The sequence below is a fragment of the Papilio machaon genome, chromosome 21 (genome assembly GCF_912999745.1).
Source record: "Papilio machaon chromosome 21, ilPapMach1.1, whole genome shotgun sequence".
In the NCBI taxonomy this organism is placed as follows: Eukaryota; Metazoa; Arthropoda; class Insecta; order Lepidoptera; family Papilionidae; genus Papilio; species Papilio machaon.
The window spans coordinates 5,767,103-5,788,587 of record NC_060006.1 but is presented as its reverse complement, the minus strand read 5'-3'; the positions used below and the strand labels follow the sequence as shown (position 1 = coordinate 5,788,587).

The following is a 21,485-nucleotide window of genomic DNA, read 5'->3' as shown; positions in this document are numbered from 1 at the left end:
TAATATCAATTAACTAAAGGTTTGCAAAAAAAAAACTGAACCAAGCGTATAAAGAAACACCTTGTTTTTTATAAGAGATGGGGGCAAACGAGCGGCGGGAATACAGACCAATCGCTATTTTTGTTCATCTTCAGTATATTTATATCTTTGTACAATGTAACCTGGATAGTCGAGAGTCCAAGACATCACGATATTTTTCTCCCTTATAAAGGTACCGGACAATGACTGCTTATGGAGGTTTCTCGCTTATCCAGGTTCGACTGTATATCTTAATATTTAACTTATTTATAGAAACCTTGTACGAATTCATTTCCTACGTGAAAGTACGTTCCTTTTAAGTAAATTTATACAAAGTAACTGAAAAGGTTTATGCACGTGTAATGAAAATATTAAAAAATTGACCACATAATGAGACAAACAATCTACAAAACGATAAATTTTATCCACATAATCATACTTGTTGAAAACTATCAAAAAATGAAAACTTGTCTTTAAAACTATTTTTAAGTGTTTATTAGTATTTTAAAGTACTAGATATCGCTTAATGTTACTAATATTATAAATGCGAAAGTTTGGATGTATGGATAGATGTTTGTTAGAAAGTATCTCCAGAAGAGAATATTGAAAACAGACAAGTTTGTATCATTAATTTAAACACTGAAACTTAAAAAAATAAATTCATAGACAATAAATGATATTGTCAGCCAGTTACAAGTTACATGAATAAATATAATTTCTTATTTCCATTGAATTCGACTTCGTTCGTTCGTTCGTTCTTCGTTATTTACAGTATGTTTAGTTAGGCGAGTAAGCACTAGGGTTGCCAACTTTCAATAAATAACCGAACAGTGGCGTCAAAAAAATCCTGAGCAGTGACTTTTTGTCAACCTTGTGGGAACAACATGTAACAACTAAGTCTTTGAGTCTTATTGAACTATGGAAAAAGATCTAGTGACTTTTTTAGTTTAACCAATCTGATCTGACATAGATGTCATTTATATGAAGAATTCAGGTCTAATCCAAATAGGTAACAACCCTAGCGCAAGTTTATTGTGAGCTTTCGTATTTTTAAAGATGTGAAAACACTATTTGCCTTAAAGACGTTACTTTTTGTAGTCAAACAACAACGCGCTTGACTTGTATTAGCAGATTTTTTTTAAATATTAACTTGGACACACCCTTCAATTTTAAAAACCCATTATGCTAAGCAGATAAATATGAGTAAGATTTTATAATGTCAATAAGTTTGATAAAAGACGTATAGGTGATGTAAAAACAAGAGGTCACTGAATTCGGAACAATAGAATATTTTTAAAGCCGAGATGAATCTAATATATAAAATTCTCATGTCACAGTTTTCGTTCCCGTACTCCTCCGAAACGGCTTGACCGATTCTCATGAAATCTTGTGAGCATATTCAGTAGGTCTGAGAATCGGCCAACATCTATTTTTCATACCCCCCCCCCATTTTTTAACTGCGCGCGGACGGAGTCGCGGGCGACAGCTTTTATTTCGAGAATTATTTGAAGATGATAATATTTTGCGTACTAAATTTCCTTATAGCAAAATCGTAAACGTATTTACTACCATGTTCATGCCTATTCAAGTCAAATAAAAGCCAAAAATGCAAAAAAAATGCAATAAAAGATTTATGACATAAATGACCTCGAACTTTTCGCCAAATAAAAAGATTAGAATTTAAAGTTATCTATATCATTTTGCGTAGTCTTTTTTTTTCAACATATTAAATATATTTTAAACCAGTACATTGACATTAGTGATGCAGGTGTGATTTTTTTTCTCACATATATGTAAGCTTGTTTTGAGACTACGATCAGTAGTGTTGTAACATTTAGATAGACAACATGTATCTCGTGTTCGCAGTCTTGTCTTTGATTTATGTGAGTTTTAATTTATAATCTACATTTTTTGCGTCAGATAATAATGTGATTTTAATTATTTATAAATTAAATATAAACTAAATATCCATTTTCATTGTTATTTTTGAAGTCGGTCCAGTAGTTTTTGAGTTTATTCGTTGTATACAAAAATTTTCATGCGTTAGTTGTTGATTATAAATCTAATTAAGACATTTTGATGTGTTTTTCGATATTAATGTAACTATTTTAGTTAAACTTTAAAAAAAAAATTAAATCATAATTGCACAAAATGATAGGTAGCTGTATTCATTTTAACAAAAATAAAATTCGACTGATGAGACTATAAATAATTTAGTTATTTAATATAGAAATACTAAAATAACAATAATGAAATTAATTAAATATATTGGATTAAAAATGTATAAAAAAATGATTTTTTTTAATTCCATGGTTACTAAAATGTTCCTGAAGCCTTGAATTAATTTCGAGGTTATAAAAAATTAGTTGCAAGCAAATTTAATGTATTCTAAAATGCACAGTTATGAGTATCACGTTATTCAACAAAACAGTTCTTTGTTTGGAACTTTGTTCAGCTTTTATTTATTGAGGTTTTTATTAAATAAAAATTCGATGGTTGAGTGAGTATCTCAGGTTTTGAAGAGTACCGTGTAACAAAAATGTTTTACATAGATGTTAGATTAAGTTTTTTGGTTATATTATAAAATTATTTATTTCTCGATTCGTCAATATCTTCAATAGTTCTATGGATCTTTTGGATTTTCGAACATTTAGTACAAATTCATAATAAATTATTGAGTGTAATAAAAAAAAGTCTATTAATCAATTACGATTCGAATTTCAAAACTCGCGGAGCTGAAAATCGAGCCCATAGTAAAAGCTCTTTATAAAACTACAAAGCTAATGGTAACTGACTGAACTTTGTCACGGCGTCGTATTTAGATGTCGTAATGTACAGTTGATATTTATAATGTCGTAATTATAAATTGCATGTGAACGTATGAAGCGTTTGCGACACCAAAGTTATGTCGATTTAGTTTAAATAGAACTAGCGACACGCCCCGGCTTAGGGATAACAGCCTTCTTTTTCCTATAAGAATGTTACCCGTTCTATTAAGTTACCGAATGATTATGAACTTTGTCAATTGATTGTTAGTCCGATTGTGACAGTCAATGAATAAATTAAAATTATTTTTGGACAATTTGGACTTTAATATAAAAATATTCACATACGTGAATTGTTAATCTTTCCGTCTACAGTTTGTAATATCTACTAGCATCAGAGTACTGACGGAAATATTTTTACTACCATTGTCTATATTGTTTTCAAATTAATTAATTTTCATAATTAACAAGGAGTTCAACATACTGTGTACTAATAAAGTAGGTTGTCATCAGTTAAACGACCTATTAATTTCCTCGTAGATTAAAAAATCTCGTCTCTAATCGAATATTTAATTATACAATTTATATTTAAAAGAAATACGTCAATAATCTCCTTTTAGCTATTCATTTATTAGTTTTTAGTTCATTTTTTGAATGCGTCATGTGTTCATGTGTCGGTAATTTTTATTTTTTTCATAGTGCACTTTACTCTCCTAGTCAATTCCTTTCATTTGATACCCATGTTGGGGAGGGGCCTTGTTCAAAAATATGTTGCCAGCCATTTTGTGGAGGCTGACATCTTGGATTTTATATTCTTGGACAAAAATTCAATTGTCATCAAGGATTAAAGGTGTATATCAAATTTCAGAACAATGTGACAAAGAGAAATGGCTCTAATTTAAGTGACAATATTTGTAAAAGATATATTAATAAACATATATAATCTATGAGTAAGCTAATAGTAAGAATTAAAAAATGTGAGTAACAATGTTTGCACGTGGCTGTATGGGAAAAACCTTATTCGTGTGTAAACATTTAGATTGGCATAAGGTTTTTTTTACCGAGTTTAGCTTACATCTGTATACAAATAAGTGGCAGCTTAGGAACTTGTGAATTCCAAGATAATGCTGTTTATTATAAAAAAAAAATCGTGGCTAATTAAAGCGGAATGTAACATCACGGAATGAATTTCAAAATATACTTCTTGAAAAACAAAAATACAGCTTAAATCGTAATTATATTGTTATTTAAGTACTTTTGTAGAATTATAATTATTTAATTATATAGTTACTAATGTAAGAATTAAAAAAAATGTGAGTAACAATGTTTGCACGTGGCTGTATGGGAAAAACCTTATTCGTGTGTAAACATATAGATTGGCATAAGGTTTTTTTTACCGAGTATTGCTTACATCTGTACACAAATAACTGGCAGCTTAGAAACTTGTGAATTCCAAGATAATGCTGTTTATTATAAAAAAAAATCGTGGCTATTAAATTAAAGCGGCCTGTAACATCGCGGAATGAATTTCAAATTATACTTCTTGAAAAACAAAAATAAAGCTTAAAACGTAATTAATATTGTTATTTAAGTACTTTTGGTGAATTATAATTATTTAATTATATAGTTACAAATGCATTTGTATTTATATCGCACAATAGATTATGGTACCGCATAACAAGAGGTCATAGCTTCGAATCCAAATACTATTATCGTAAATCATTTCCAACACTGATAATAAATAAAAGAAGACATAATTTTAAGTTTACAAAGACAATCTAAAAAATGATCCTTAGAATTGTGTATTTTATTCTAAGTTTCAAATGCGAATGCCGTTATTTTGCAGATAGCGGGAGCGTCTCGGGCGCCGTGTGTGGAATTAAACGATGGAAATCTGATGCCGATCGTTGCCCTGGGGACCGGTAGGGGCACTGCTAAGGAGGTAACATCTATTACACTGCTATACAAACTTTATGGTGGCTCGCAATTTCTATTATTCCATAAGGGTGATGAAACAGAAATACAGGGAGTGAGAGATATAGGTAGAGATAGAGATATATAAAAGGATGCATTGCACACCCCTCTTCAAGCTTTCTTCTACCCACAGTGAACCTTACGAAGAACGGCTAGCAGCTAATCACGAGCTGATATTAAGTTTGGATATTACAATACAGAGATGCATACAAACATAATATTATATGAATGAAAATACATAAATAAATGGCAAGCTCTGGAATTATGTTAAGCGTTGGAAGACATTACTTTTTTGAGACACTAGTTTGTTTATCTGGAAAATAACAATCTTTAACTATTTGTGCAAAATTGACTATAGTATATACTGTATTTTAATACCATGGTTCATAACTATTAAAGGGACAATATTATTTACTTTTGTTTGTGCGTCATTAAATTGACATTTTAAGAAATATATATAATAAATAAATGGTTAATTGTTAACTAGTTGTTCGCGGCTACTCCGTTATATACTTATATACCTACTGCTACTACCTTTTATAGTGTATAAAAATACCTAAATTATAGTATTTACTTGTTCGATTATTATTACCGTACCCATATTTTTTAGGTCATAGTTTTTCGTTGTGCAATTATAGTCGGCTACACAACTTCAGTCTTTATCGCGCGTTGTGAAAGGGGTCTAGACGGAAAAAATTCTTACGAAAAGTTGTCACGACACTTTTTGCTATAGTAAGTATGTTAACAACGAATGAGCGCTACTTCACCATGGCAACGACGTGACAATATATAACGAAAATTCATAGAAATAAAATGTATTTCTTGTGAAGACTTAAGTTTTTATTCATAGAATAAACATTGGTTCCTTCACTAATTAATAGAAAGGAACTTCGTTCCATCCGGGTGTCCTTTGACCCCTCTCAAGTTTTTTATTTAACTGAAGGTGTGTAGCCGGCTTATCATTCCTACGACACCCGTCTAATAAGTATAATATCAACTGTGATAAAAAATCGATGCTTTATAGCCATGAATAGTTAAATTAATCGTTTTATGTAGACCAGTTATGAAGCCGTCGATTTAATTATTTTTTGTTTTATATACTGTTCGTAAGGAACGGGATTCTTACCACCATTAAGCTGTTTGAGCTTCCGTTTCTTACGAACAATATATCAGTAAAAACTACGAAAGTTTGAAGTTATTTTGTTTTATTTATAGAATGAATCAGTAGACGAGGTGCGCAAGTCCGTGTTCTGGGCTCTGGAGGCGGGCTATCGGCATATTGACACTGCCGCTGTTTACGATGACGAAGAACAAGTTGGCCAGGGTATAGCTGAAGCTATACAGAAGAATATTGTCACTAGAGAAGATATATTTGTTACGACAAAGGTAACGTTTATTTTATTACTTATTTAGAGTAACTTTATCCACTTAATTCTACTTCAGAATTATTTTATTGCGTCAAAAGCAATATGCTGATGTCAACTACAAGGTCATTTAACCTGATTTTTTTTTTAACTCCTGCCGAACGAAAGCTAGAGTAGATTGAGGCATTTACTAAGTTAGTGCTCAACATTTTTCAATTATATAACCATTTAACCAGCTTCATAAGCGCTGGTTTATTTATAAAAAAGTTATCGACTCACTGCTGGGTGATAGACCACTCCAACCTTGACCAAAGCAGTCGATTTTATGGCAGGTCTACTTACACTAATATTGTCGTCTCCCTGTCCCACCCATGTAAGGTAGACGCACCAGGTTATTGTATTCCAGACCGATCTATCAGATCGTTCATCAGTTCACTCTCTACTTAATCATGTCTCCTTTTACGCAATCGATCTCTTTTTACCCCTATTGGTACACATCCACATTTATTTATAAACACTACTATTGACATTCCAATGAATCTCTATTTCCCTTGGTCACGGAATAACCCGCTAATTATTTTTTTTTGTGTTCTTTTTGTTTTATTTGTCAAGAGAAGGCTCTTATCAGTGAAAAAAATTATCTTGATAAAATTTGGCATAGATAGAAAACATAGTCTGGACGTATGCTTATTAAGTTTGTTTTTTTTAATTCCGCATGGATTGGGACAAAAGCTAGTTGTTGTTTAATAATTAATATGGTTTTTATTACAGTTGTGGAACGATAAGCATCGTCGTGAACAAGTGGTGCCGGCGTTACAGGAGTCATTGAGGCGGCTCGGTCTGGACTATGTAGACTTGTATCTTATACATTTCCCTGTTTCTACTAAAGTAAGTTTAAGTATAGTACATACTATAGGAGCTAAGAGAAACTCCGGTTAATTAAAGAGGCTACAATAATTAGAACAGAGCTGAATATTGGTAGGAATGTCCACACCATTTTATGTTAACCCCGGAGAAGTTCCCTTTTGGAAAAAAATATTTTCAAGGTCAAATGACCAAAAATATGTTAGCTCTATCCGAATTATTGTAGCTTCACTTAATTTAGCTTCTCTTGACCGGCCTATATGATAAGTGCCGTATTAAGAAAAGTTATAAATTAACTAGGAGAGAGAATGGATAGGCAGGACACTTGGTTATGTAAATTAACTTGAACGAAGAAAGTATCAAGCAACAATTAAACATTCTTTTTTTTTTAATTAAATGTCATCAAATATTGTTCGATTTTTAGCCGACTTAAAAAGAAGGAGGTTATCAATTCGACTGTATTTTTTTTTAGCTTGCAATCTTATGTTCATGGTCCGTAAAGTGTTGTTAACATTTAAGAAATTTATTATTCTAAAATTATTTAATATACGGTTAAATTCTATGACTATTTTAAGTCTTCTTTCCCCCTTCCAACAATTTCTTATAAAGAAAGGATGGGAAGGGGAAGTGATTTGAAACAGGACGCTTTGACGAAGGGGAAACATTAGTCCAGGGATCCCTAAACTATTTTGGACACACTTGTCACTGGGACAAATGGGTCACTACCCATTTTCCAAAATGAACTGTTACCTTAGACCCCCCATGGCCAAATTACCTACTTTTAAGATCAATTATTATGATTATTATTTTTTTTCGTTCCGACTTAGGTCAATAGAAGAAGACAGAGTAAGAATTAGCAATGTTTTAACTTTGGGAATCCCTGCATTAGTCGATTAAATGTAGGCAACGCATCTGCAAATGGGATGTTTATGGACAGCGATCACTTCGCTATTTCGGCGAACATAGGCCGCTAACTCGTTTGCCCCCTAAGAATATTTAGAAAAATGTTATAATCTCTCTAGGAAGACGGTTCTGCTGATTCCGTGGACTATTTGGAAACCTGGAAGGGAATGGAGGACGCCAAACAACTGGGTCTGGTCAAGTCAATCGGTGTTTCCAACTTCAATATCGAGCAGTTGCAAAGACTAATGGCCAACAGTTATACTAGACCTGTTGTTAATGAAGTTGAGGTCAGTACATGAAATTTTACTTGTAACAATAGTAAACAACGGGTATACAACGGGTTAATGCCGCGTGGTAGACGTTTGAGTGAGCGAAAGTTGTATTAATGAATTACTCCTAACACCACACTGTTCTCTATATCCCTTTGTACCATTCTAAGCCCTGTTATTGTGCCTATTTGAATTTAATATGTTAGCTGACAGTAACTTCAATGTGTCCTTTTAAGTCGATACGAAGATAAAGCTGCAATTTTAAAGCAGCGTATATGTATGATGTGTAGAGATCAGAGTTACACTCGCAAGAAGTTATGACGCCGCACCGCCGGGGTGTTAACGCGGTGTCTTCTCGTTGATGTATAACGTCGTGTGATCGACGATTGAGGGAATTGCTGTATATTAGAGCAAATATGTTACATATTCAGTGGCAGGGTTTTACATGTTAACAACAAACTGCTCTTATTTATTACATAATTTAAATAATGTACATCTTACAAAGTAAATAATTGAATGAATAAACGATTAATTCAAATAAGTAGTTATGTAATACCGGGAAGTATATATGAGTCATAATTGACATAATTGATCCTTATAATAACAACAATGCATCTTAAGTAAGGATAAATCTTATTATATTATTCGTGTAAAATTATTATTTTTTTTACTTTTTAACTTAAAAAACTATAAATAAAAGAATAAATATGATTTTTATCTAACAGTAAATAAAGAAAATAACATTTGGTTTTGTAACTTTATTTCACTATGTAACCTTTGTTCTACACTGTATACAATATGACGTAATTTGTCAGAATGGTCGGTAATAGAGTTGGCACGTCGGGAAGAAGAGAACTCTAGAATCCGACGTGCCAAGTCAAGCGTATATACGCTTAGGAATGAATATTTCTTCAGGTCAGTCCGACGTTCACACAAGAGTCAATGGTGGCGTTCTGCAGACAGAACGGTATTGTCGTCATGGGCTACAGTCCTTTTGGATTCTTCGTAGGCAGAGATAGTACTACGCAAATTGACAAATCCGCCCTCCTTCAAATTGCCGACAAATATGGCAAGTCATTCGGTCAAGTTATCCTGAGATATTTGGTAAGATATTTTAATAGTATTTGTTTTTAAATAAATTAATGCTTGGTATATGTACAAAAAATTGTGACATTGTTTCCTTTGTCTTTAGAAGTTTTTTTTTTTTCAGATCGAACGCGGCGTAGTACCGATACCAAAGTCAACGAACCAGAAGAGAATAGTACAGAACATTGATTTGTTCGACTTCAGTTTAACAGAACAAGAGGTGGCTCTTATCAGCGGGTATAACACTAACAAGAAGGTTATTCACCCCATTGAATGGAAAGACTATCCATTCTACCCTTTTGGACAGGAGTAATCTAGATATTACGAGTATAAGCTTAATTAATAAAGTTTTAGTTTCCTAGCCGGTTGTTTTATTTGTCCCTTTCTGTGGGTTTTAAATGAAGATGTAAAGATTATGCTTGTTTCTGTTTTTTCAAGGACAATGAGAACCAAGACAATATGTTTAAGTGTAAATATAGAAATTTACCTACAACTTTTAGCTTTAGAGTATTAACTTATTTAGTTTCTTTTAGCCTCATTCAATGTGTTAAACAAAATGTGTCATAATATTTTTGCTTATCTATCTATATATATATAAAAGAAAGTCGTGTTAGTTACACTATTTATAACTCAAGAACGGCTGAATCGATTTGACTGAAAATTGGTGGGCAGGTAGCTTAGAACCAAAACGGACATAGGATAATTTTTACCCCGTTTTCTATTTTTTATTCCGCGCGGACGGAGTCGCGGGTAAAAGCTAGTACAAAATAAAAGCAAAACAATCATTAAAAATACAGACCGACAAGTACATCTGACCCGGTGGCTACAAGTCAAACTAAATTATGAGAGCTCCCTAGGGCCATCTGTCAACGTTTAAAAGTGTCACAAATTCCTATTCATACTGTAACTGTCAAGTTATGTTTTTCTTTTGTGCCACTTGTGCGTATACCTTAAAGGCCGGCAACGCATCTGCGATTCCTCTGGCGTTGCGGATGTCCATGGGCGTCGGATTAAATAACTTTAGGCGGTCCGTTGCTCGTTTGCCCCCTTCTCCTATACAAAAATCTATGCCCATGTAGGTTTTACATATTTTCTGACAGAACTAAACGCGATAGTAGCGCCTCTCTCAGGTCAGATTCTTGTTTAACTATATATGTATAGAGATTTTTATTTATATAAATATCAAATGTCATTGTACTTACTATCATCTGTGTACAACTTGTTTGATAGGTGACTACATACCGGTTAGTAAGTGCAACTTACACGTTCAGATTATTATTAAAAAGTAGTGTTCGTATCGTAAGTATCTAATAGCAGAGTTTTACCTACCATTAAAACTCATATTATGTCCGGAGCCTTATTCGAGGCCTTGTAAACAATATTGAGATGACATAGTCTGTCTTCCGGCCGCCATTTTAGTCGTTGTAGTCCTCTTTACCGCTGAAATATGTTTTACCGCCTTCCGCCAAGTTCACCAGGTGCCGAACGTTGGAGTTAGTTTCATTGGTGTCTCAATAATCTGTAAAAGAGTAACTAACCAGGCAGAATTTACTCAAGGCCTCGAATAAGGCTCCGGACATAATATGAGTTTTAATGGTAGGTAAAACTCTGCTATTATGTCCTTCCGCCGTTATTCGAGGCCTTGTAAACAATATTGAGACATTGTTTGTTTTCGCCTGGTGAACAAGACGCCAATGTGATTTATTTATTTATTTATTTTTTATCTCCTTTTTTTTATTTTTTATTTTTTATTATTATCCTTTTTTTTTTTTTTGTCTTTTTTTTATTATTTAATCTATATATATATATATACATTTTTTTTTTTTTTTCAGATAAAAGTGTTATACAATAGGCTCAAATAGCGATCCTAATGTAACATTACAATTAGAAGTAATTGAATTTATCTCTTTATTGTAAAACTTTAAGAAGGTGTTTGCTGATCGCCAATTTGCTCTGGCTAATATTGTGTCTATTGGTTCCCTATCTGTCCAACCTCTGGAAGCCACAGCCGATCTTACACTCCCCGGGGTTGCATCAATACCGGCTTCGGATAAAATAGATTTTGCCCATCCTGAAATCATAGTTCTAGAAGCCGCTCTGGGCGGACCTCTAATTGTTATAAATAAATTATTTACTTTTGCCTCCTTACGTCGTTCTGTACTAATTTGGACTAACTTTCTAACCCAAAACACTGGATCTATATTTGTGTTATCTCTGTTGGAGTGCAGTTTCCAACCTGATTGGGAAAATGATACAGAATCAGTCTTAGACCCGTATAAAGGCCAGAATGTTATACAATCTGCCTCCTTGTCATCTATAAAGTTACCATCTGCTACACTAAGGAGAGTTAGGTCGTGTACTCTGCGTCCTGAGCATAATAACAATAACATAGCACATATTCGTGATACTTCCCACAAACTTTGGATGCTAGGATTATTATTCGACAGCCAAGTGGTTAAGATATTTGCATCCCAAATGTTTGGCCTGGAACGATTCTTTGCATCATTTATGGCTATGGATTTCAATATCTGCCTAACCAAAACATTCGAACTGAGACGGTTACTGTCTTCTGTGTTACATAGCGTCGAAACAACAGACTTATGCACCAAAATAGTTCTATATGCTAACTTCTTCTTAATGTAGAGATCTGCCAGATATTGAGCTAAATCTGAACCCGTCGGACTCGTAGGATTAATACTAGAGTTTTGACACCAACTGAGCCACTGAGTCCACGCAGGTTTGTAAGTATTTATCGTTGATTTTCGCCAACCTGCTCGCAATAACGACTTTTGTTGCGCTGACCAAAGCTCTACTGCCTTAGACCACCCCCACATTTCCATATCTCTAGCGTCATCTTCTGCACTTTTGGAGGGGGGTGGCCTGTTGACATGTCTATCAGCTTGGTTTCTAGCCGGTCCACTGTGAATGGGGGAGCTATTGCACGCGACTTCAGGTCGGCTCTCCAAAACGTTTGCGGCCATCTCGGTGCTACTATTATGTAAGTTCCTATCGCACGATTGAGATGCATTAGCACTTTCGGGATAAGATTCGGCGGGGGAAAGACCCATGCCAGCTTGAATTTCCATTCCCAGGCAAAGGCGTTGTGCCCCCAAGCTTCGTGATCCCTCTGGTCCAAACTCACATATTTTGGTACGACGTGGGCTCGATGTGATGCAAACAGGTCGACTTCTGGAGTGCCCCATTTCCGAAACACAATCTCCGTTAGTTGAGGAAGGAGATGCCACTCGGGTAGAACAGCTTTTCGAGAGAGGCGATCGGCGACATTGTTGTACATTCCAGGGATGTGATGCGGAATCAGGTAAATGTCGAATCTGGCAACTATTTTGAAAATTTTGTAGGTTAAGCTCATCAGCTTCATTAAACGACACCCCCCTTCGTTCCTCAGATATGCTACGACGGATTTGTTGTCGCATTGCAGCAGTACTGATGAATGACTCAGATAAAGGGCAAATCGCTCTAGACACCTTAGAATGGTTAGCATCTCTTTCAAATTCGAATGAACTGGTTCTTCTTCGTTTGTCCAATCGCCTCGCACTTGTACACCATCCAGTTCGGCTCCCCAGCCTACGTCCGCTGCGTCGGTTGTCAGGAAATGGGTCAACAGCGGTGGATGAAGGCGGGCAGACTTGTAGCAGTTTTGATTCCACCACTTTAACTCCTCTATTGCGTGATTGGGGAGAGAAGCACTTCCCTCTAACATTCTTCGCAGCATGCCGTTGCAATGTGTGAGAAGACAACGATAGTTTAGTCTTCCGAGGGGTACCGCTAGTCTGGCAAAGTTCAGGGTCCCCAATAATTTCTGGAGGTCCTTTATTGATGCGTGTTGTTTCCTCAACAACTTTGTAATCATAGTTCTTATGCCTTCTACTTTCTTTGGTGGCAAGCGTTTTTTGTTTTTCCACGTATCCCATTCTAGACCTAAATATTCTATGGACTTCTGAGGACTTAGGATTGATTTTTCGGTATTCACTACCCAGCCCAGCTCCCGTAGGGTCTCGAGTACAACTTGAGTTTGTTTCTCGAGTTTCAACTTGTCCTGATTCGCGACTAAGAAATCGTCTAGGAATACAACTATTCGGATTCCGTGCTGTCGTAAGACTTCCGCAGTCCAGTTTGTTAGAGTCGCAAACGCTTTGGGTGCTGTCGACAGACCGAAAGGTAAAGAGGTCATTTGTAACAATTGTCCTCTGTAAGCTAGTCTTAGGAAACGGCGATGTGAGAGTGCTACAGGTACGTGATAATAAGCTTGTGTCAAGTCTATTTTTATTAACCAGTCGTTCGGTTGTAAAAACTCTGGGATTCGATGAACTGAAATCAGTCTGAATTTGGATAGTTTTAGAAACTGATTCAGTCTTTTCAGGTTGAAAATAGGGCGCATAGTGCCGTCGTTTTTCGGGGTTAAAAATAGGGTAGACAGAAAACTGGGCGTTTCGGGGCAAAACTGTAAAATTCCTTCCATCAATAAGTTTCTTATAGTTCGATCCATTTCCCGAGAGGGGGTAGTTTGATAGGAAACTTTGTTGAGGCACGGCAACACAAGAGGCGGACGTGCTTGGAAAGGAATTTTGTATCCCTTTATTATTTTGAGTAGGGGGCTTGGAGCGCCTAATTTCGCCCAAGTTTCCACAAACGTCTGCAATCTGCCCCCTTGAAACGGTTGGGTTATGTCAAAATCTCCTATTGAATTTTGCCCCGCCTCGGGGAGCACTGGTTTGAGTAGCTGGCTTTCTCGTATTAGGGGTGGCTTGAACTGAGGTAAAACGCTGTTGTTTAAATTGGGGTCGAAAAAATCTTTGGGTTCCAGCATAGCCTGGGAACTCATAATTATAAGGAAAAGGTTGTGATGGAGCGTACGAGTGCATTTGAATATATGGCTCAACTCCCTGAGGAGGTTGAGAGCGTGGAGCAAACGGTGCCGTGGGGCGACCGGTCTGTTTATAGTTGCTGGGTCCAGGTTGCGCAGCCCGGGGACCAGATACAACTCTCTTCTCTTGCGCAGAGAAAGAGGGGCGTGAAAATATTTTATTAATACCTCCATTGTTCTTTAAAAACTCTGTGAATTCATCTTTACTAAACAAAAAGTCGCTAGACGGAGGTATCTTTTTAAGACACGATTTTAAAAATTTATCTCTTACTAAATTTAAAATTGATTCACGCCTTTGTTCGATTACGTCAGCTCTTCGACCACAAAGTAATTGTAAACAGTCGAGAGAAATCTTTTGGAAATCACCCGAAAAAATGTCTTTAATTTTCATAAGTAAAGTCTCTTTATCGATACTCTCGCTATTGTTTACCCATTGTAACAGTTGAGAAACACCTGTTTTTAGAGCATCACTTTGCATAATTATTGCATGAGTAATCGCACCGAATGACCTATCTGTTCCCGCTAATGAGTTTACTTTGTCAAATTGTTTAATCTCGTCATTTACTTCCAGTTCAATGAACCCTGGACGAGAGATGTAAGATTTCTGTATTTCGGAGTACCGCACATTATTCCAATTTTCCGATTTAAAATGTTGTAATGAATTTAAAAGTTCTAAATGGTCTATAGATGTTTTAGGAATCGAAGACTCTTTTACGTTAGTCGTTAAATTAAATTCGAATTCGAGGGGCGACTCGGCAGGAGCCTCGGTAATGGATTGACTTTGAAACATGTCTTGACCGAGAGACGGGTCATCGATGTTCGTAACTACTGGCGGTTGTTGCTGTAGGTCGTACGAGTACCAGTTACGTGGAGGGAACGCCCCGCAAGATAAATAATTTTGTATTTGACTTACTTGTTCGGCAAGGTGTTCTAATACCTTACTCTTTTTGTGTTTTCTTCCCTCTCTGCGCGGCGCTTTCCTCTTACGGCTCCTTCGCAGATCTTCGTCGGTGCTTGTAGTTGAGGACGAAGACGCCTGGCCCACATTTTTTTCACTTTCAGACATAATTCCTTTCTTGAAAAGAACGACTATCAAAACGGGACTACAACTTCTAAGACTTATTTAAAACTTTAATTAGAAAATATACACGAACGCTAGCAGCGTTAGTAGTCTTCGCGGCACGAAAGTCAAGACGCCAATGAAACTAACTCCAACGTTCGGCACCTGGTGAACTTGGCGGAAGGCGGTAAAACATATTTCAGCGGTAAAGAGGACTACAACGACTAAAATGGCGGCCGGAAGACAGACTATGTCATCTCAATATTGTTTACAAGGCCTCGAATAACGGCGGAAGGACATAATATATAAATTTCTCGTGTCACAGTTTTCGTTCCCGTACTCCTCCGAAACGGCTTGACCGATTCTCATGAAATTTTGTGAACATATTCAGTAGGTCTGAGAATCGGCCAACATCTATTTTTCATAACCCCCCCCCCATTTTTTTTTAACTGCGCGCGGACGGAGACGCGGGCGACAGCTAGTATAAATATAAATATATCAAGACTTATTAAAGTGAGTTATAAACTAATAGTATTGGTCTTTTAAAATGAATGACGTATGTTTGTTTATATAGTTTAGGTCGTGAGTTGAAACGAATTATATTGAAAACATGTTTCTCCTTTCGTTTATTCTAAAAGTTAATCATCATCACCATTAGAGTGGTGGAATCATAAAAGTAAATAATCGCTATTAATTACCACTTTTTTTTTTAAATGAAAATAGTGTAAATAATAAAATGATGACGTATACGCAATAAATTACGAATATGTTGATTTAAAAAAACATAAAGTATAAATGAAAAAGTCGTGTCCGTGTCGTTAGTTTTAAATGGATTAAAATATGTTGTTTGGTGTAGTACGGTCAGTGTGATTCAGACATCGGTAAACGATGCTAGTTTTAAATCTTGCTGTATTGTTTTTAATCTGCAACGTAAGTTTTTTTTTTTATAAAATTATTATTAATTTTAGTATTAAACTCTTTATTAAGTGACCCAAATGTCAATTTATTTTAATAGAAGGATTATGTTTTTAAATTATTAAATGGCTACACTGATTTAGAGTTACGGTGGGTTTCGACTGTCAAAATACTTGTAAAAAATTAATTGTCATCTCTTTCATTACTGTTAAAAAAAAGAGATAACAATTGTATGTTTCTATTTATTTTTTTGTCATTCTGTATTTTTCCACGGATTATCAAATGGAGGCAGTTTGTTTATTTTTTTATCCTCGTTGACTTTGGACGGTAATTTTCACGCGTGTGTATGTTTGTGTGTGAGTTAATTCGATTATGACCTCTAAGCCCTCATACGCACGGGTGTTTTTTCATCGCAAGTTCAAATAGAACAAATACCTTTACATATATATTTTCATACGGTAACGTTTTTTTATCGCGCAGTGTTCTATTTTAAGCGCTGGTCTAACGAAACAAAACTCTTAAAGCGCCGCTCGACAGCCGCCAACCAGTTTTAACGAAGAGTTTAAAAAAGCGCCCGTGTAAATGTGGGCTTATTGAGGACTGTTCCGATTTTGACGATTCGATTCCTACTTTTCCTCGGAGCGTTTAGGGATAAAGTCAATCGAGTTTCTTGATTTTTTTTATTAATTAACTATGCTCTGTTTTTGTACTTTCACTTTGTTTTAGTATACTATTAATTTAATAATCTTTTTAGCAATGTAACTTATTCTTAAGCTAAAATTAAGACAATTAATGAATTAAGAAATTAAGTAATTTATTATGTAAATTCGCGAAGCGGAGTTTTAAAAACCATAGTATTACTTAAGCTTTAATTTTGAACTGTATAAATGTAGCTAACTAACTATATTGCAACGCAAAATTGGAAAGAATCTTACTAACATTATTAATACGAAAGTTTAGATGTATGGATGGATGGATGTTTGTTTGTTAGAAGGTACATCTAGAACAGTTCAACGGATCTCTCTGAAATTGGGCATCGATGTAGAACATACTCGTAGTATGGAAGAACAAATAGTTAATTTTTTTAATTCCGCGTGGACGGAGTCGTTGGCTACATCTAGTAAAAAATACATGTGGTATATTTTGCTATTTTGAATGTTACTATGTATTTTAAATATGAAACCTAAATGTAAATTGTACTACTTTGTTTGTAAAAAAACTTTTTTTCACATATTTTAGATAAATCACATTGGACCTGAGATCTTATCTATATATCTGTATATAAAAGAAAGTCGTGTTAGTTACACTACTTATATCTCAAGAACGGCTGAATCGATTTGACTGAAAATTGGTGGCCAGGTAGCTTAGAACCAGGAAACGGACATAGGATAATTTTTACCCCGTTTTCTATTTTTTATTCCGCGCGAACAGAGTCGCGGGTAAAAGCTAGTTTAGTATAAAATACATAAAGTTGAATTAAATATTGATAACCTTTAAACACCTTATATTATCTACTTATATTAACGCGAATATTAATCGTAAAAAAGTACATCATAACTTGCACATAATACAGGCGGCAAAATCAACATGTAGTGTTTTTTTTTTTACAAATTGTATTCTTTTTTTAACTCTGAAGTCAAACTTCAGTGTTCACCCAAATACAACGTCGACGGTTAGTCTTTGGAAAGAAGTTAAAAATCGCAACTGAGTTTATCCTTTTATAACACGTACTTTTTTTAAAGGCGCTGATAAATATAAACTTGGTTTAAATAAAAATGCATTCAATGCATTGTGTTTATATGTTTAACTTGCTTCCAATCTATTTAGTGCTAAATTATTTCTGTTTATAATTCCAGACTTTAACATGGGCTCTTCAAGCCCCTGTTACACTTCTAAACGACGGGAACAAGATGCCGATACTTGCTTTGGGAACTGCGGGTTCGGTAAGTTATGGCGCATACCAAACGTAGAATATAAGTCCGCCATACACGGCCTTCAAACGGTCGGTGGGGTCTGCTCTAAACAAGCCACAGTTATTGTACCTATTTTGCTATAAAAGAAACTATTATGATTTTAGAAGGACGACATATCTCGTATGCGTCAGGCGGTGTACTGGGCGATAGAGGCTGGTTACAGGCATATAGACACAGCTGAGTTCTACCGCGACGAAGTGGAAGTCGGCCTTGGAATAGCTGATGCTATAAAGAAAGGTTTAGTTACTAGAGAAGATTTGTTTATTACCACAAAGGTTCGAAAATACAATACTATTTACATTTCTTTTCAGATGGTAATCTAGGTTTTACTTGATGTTAAGGCATTGGTTCTAAAATCAACAAATAATTGAAGTTGTCGATTTTTGGAGCAAGTGATGACGTAGAAAGAATAATAACAATCATTTGACATGTTAAAATAATTTGACAATTTTACTGTGGGTCTCCACGGTTGAAACATATTAAATTGTCATTTCTGACATTCCCTGTGTGAAACCTTGACACAATAATGTTTTAGAATTGATTTTATGTCAGCTACTTTGCGGTTAGCTTTTTTTTTATGAAGACACTAATAAAGAAATCATAACGGTTTTTAATATTTTATATCTCAGCTCTGGAACAATCATCACGCTCGATCAGCTGTAATACCCGCCTTACAAGAGTCATTGAAAAGGTTAGGTCTGAACTACGTGGACTTGTATCTTGTACACAGCCCGATTGCTATTAAGGTAAACTTTTGTGTGATTTTCTTGTATGCCGGAGACTAATTTAAGTCGTCTTCACCTTCCCACCCTTTCTAATAAGGAAAGGATGGAAAGGGGAAGCGGATTTGGCAGGAAACAAGACTTGGAGGGGATTGTATGATCGAAATGAAGTGATGGTATATTATTATAAGATAAACTAATCTTACTAATATTATAAATGCGAATGTTTAGAGGGATGGATGTTTGTTTGAAGGTATTTCCGGAACGGCTCAACGGATCTTGATGAAATTTGGCTGGAACATAGTCTGGAGGAACACATAGGCTACTTATTAAGTTTTTTTAATTTCGCGCGGACGGAGTCACGGGCGACAGCTAGTTTAAACATAGATTCTAAATTTCAATAAAAGACATACTTCGCGACACGAGATTTATCTAGATAATTACCAGTTGCCCCCGACTTTATCCGCGCTGAATTAAAAAAAATCTAGTAATAACGATAGTCTATGTCACCTATGGATAATGTAGCTTGCTAACAGTTAAAGATTTTTTTCAAATCGGTTCAGTAGTTTCCGAACCTATTCAATGTAAACAAACAAATCTTTCCTCTTTATTATATTAGTAAAGAATATAGTTGTAACCCTCAGGATGACGGTACTGCGGAAGACATAGATTATTTGGAGACATGGCACGGCATGGAGGATGCTAAGAAGCGAGGTCTTGCTAAGTCTATTGGGGTGTCCAACTTCAACAGTGAGCAGATCTCCAGGATTATCAAAGAATGTGAAGTTAAGCCGGCTGTCAATCAAATTGAGGTTATATAAAACTATTTATTAAAACGTTTTCCCCTGGTGCGCCAAACTTTTTTCACCTGGTGGGTAAAAATTAAACTAAAGTTCATACAACACTAAAAAAAAAAAGTGTCAAAAGATCCTTTTAGAATTTTAGCTGGCTCCTAAGGCAGGTGTGTAAATTTTCTTATTTTCTGACAAAACCATTTGCGGTAACAAAGCCACTCTCTCTCACCGGGTCAAATAAGTTTGTGGGACTATAATATGTGTTTAATGACATTCAGGAGACATAAATTGACGTTTTAAAGTTTTATTTGCCACGACCGTAACGTCTTTGTTACAAAATAGTTTTTTTTACACATCGTACAGTTCCACGTATAAAATAAACAAATGTTGCTTCCAATAATTTTATACTTCCTAATACTTTTCAGGTAAATCCAACGTTATCTCAGGAGCCTCTAATCGCGTACTGCCGCAGCGTCGACGTGGCCGTCATGTCGTACAGCCCCTTTGGGTTCATGGTGTCCAGGCGGAAACAGGATACGCCTCCGCCAAGATTCGATGACCCAGAATTGATCAAGATCGCACAAAAATACGGGAAGAGTACCAGTCAAATTATTCTACGGTATTTGGTAAGTCAGCATTTTGACAGACTTTAAAAAAAACTTCAGAAAGTTCCTAATTTACGTTTAATTTAATATATCAAGAAGGTGGAAAGTAAGAACTCAGGTTTCATATTCTTAACTGACAAAGGGTCATAGACATCTGCAAAAACTGTGTATAATCTTTTGAAATATTTTGGCGGCCCAAGATCATCGGTGCGCTGCGCAGTGCCATCACCCGCATCCCAACAGTATACATAACATTGTGTTCGACTTTAGCCGCCAAGATATCTGAAAAACTTTATGACAGATGAGATGCGTTGCCTACCTTTATAGGACAGAGAGAGAATCAATTAAGTAAAAAAGGATGTTTCCTTTTAAAAATGTGGACAGAAATGAACTTTTTGTTTTGATAACAATTGCACTTTTGTCTTTATTTCTTGTTTTATTTTTATATATTTTAATTTTGCAGATCGACCGTGGTACTACCCCGATACCTAAGTCGACGAGCAAGGATCGGATAATTCAGAACATTGACATTTTCGACTTCAGTCTGACTGACGAAGAAATTGATTCTATTAAGAAATTTAACAAGAATATTAGAGTTTATGATTTTATTGAATGGAAAGACCATCCTTATTATGCGTTTAATAAGCCTTAATAAGTTTATTATTAATATTTTTCATAATATAACAATTTGAGATTTATTTGCTGATAAAATGGTCTCATTTTTACATTTATTGCTTACAAGATATATAATAATGTGACTTTAATTTTTTTTGAATGCACGAAGACTTTATAACTTAACTATTCAACAAAGATTCGGATTTGTTTAAAGAATTATTTTCAAATATTAAAAATAAAATTAAAGTAATAACAAAACATTTATCTTATTATTTTATTTAGATCTCATAATTTTTTACAGTATTTATGTCACTTTAAAACAGAGTGTCACAATTTGTGTGAGATTTGCCGTTGTACTTTACGGCCGATAGAGGCGCTATTACAATACATATTTTGATGATATTACGAATACTTTCTCGAAAATACTCACAGACCTCAGAACTGTGAATTTCGACTGTTGTAATTAACTAATTAGGGTGACGCAGTGACCCGAAGGCTCCGACAACAAAAGTCTCCACTTCCTTCGATACCGCACCGTCCCGACCCAGTCCCGGAACTGTAGCTCCCGAAGATCTTTTTCCATTTCATTTATCCAGCGATACCTGGGACGTCCAACTAGGCGCCGACCTCTCGGTCGTTCCATGCAAGCGCGTTTGACACCACGAACATCATC

At 35.2% G+C, this 21,485-nt stretch overlaps 1 protein-coding gene across 1 annotated transcript; it reads left to right on the top strand.

The window, feature by feature from the left end:
• Window positions 1-1,802: 1,802 nt before the first annotated feature.
• On the top strand, window positions 1,803-20,864 carry LOC106714606. The gene is made up of 13 exons (XM_014507688.2): window positions 1,803-1,901; window positions 4,630-4,725; window positions 5,973-6,143; window positions 6,893-7,009; window positions 8,008-8,175; window positions 9,073-9,261; window positions 9,368-9,499; window positions 17,960-18,046; window positions 18,181-18,351; window positions 18,706-18,822; window positions 19,443-19,610; window positions 20,018-20,218; window positions 20,661-20,864. The coding sequence occupies exons 1-13, from the start codon at window positions 1,866-1,868 to the stop codon at window positions 20,847-20,849; spliced, it is 1,842 nt and encodes a 613-aa protein (XP_014363174.2). The 5' UTR covers window positions 1,803-1,865; the 3' UTR covers window positions 20,850-20,864.
• Window positions 20,865-21,485: the final 621 nt, after the last annotated feature.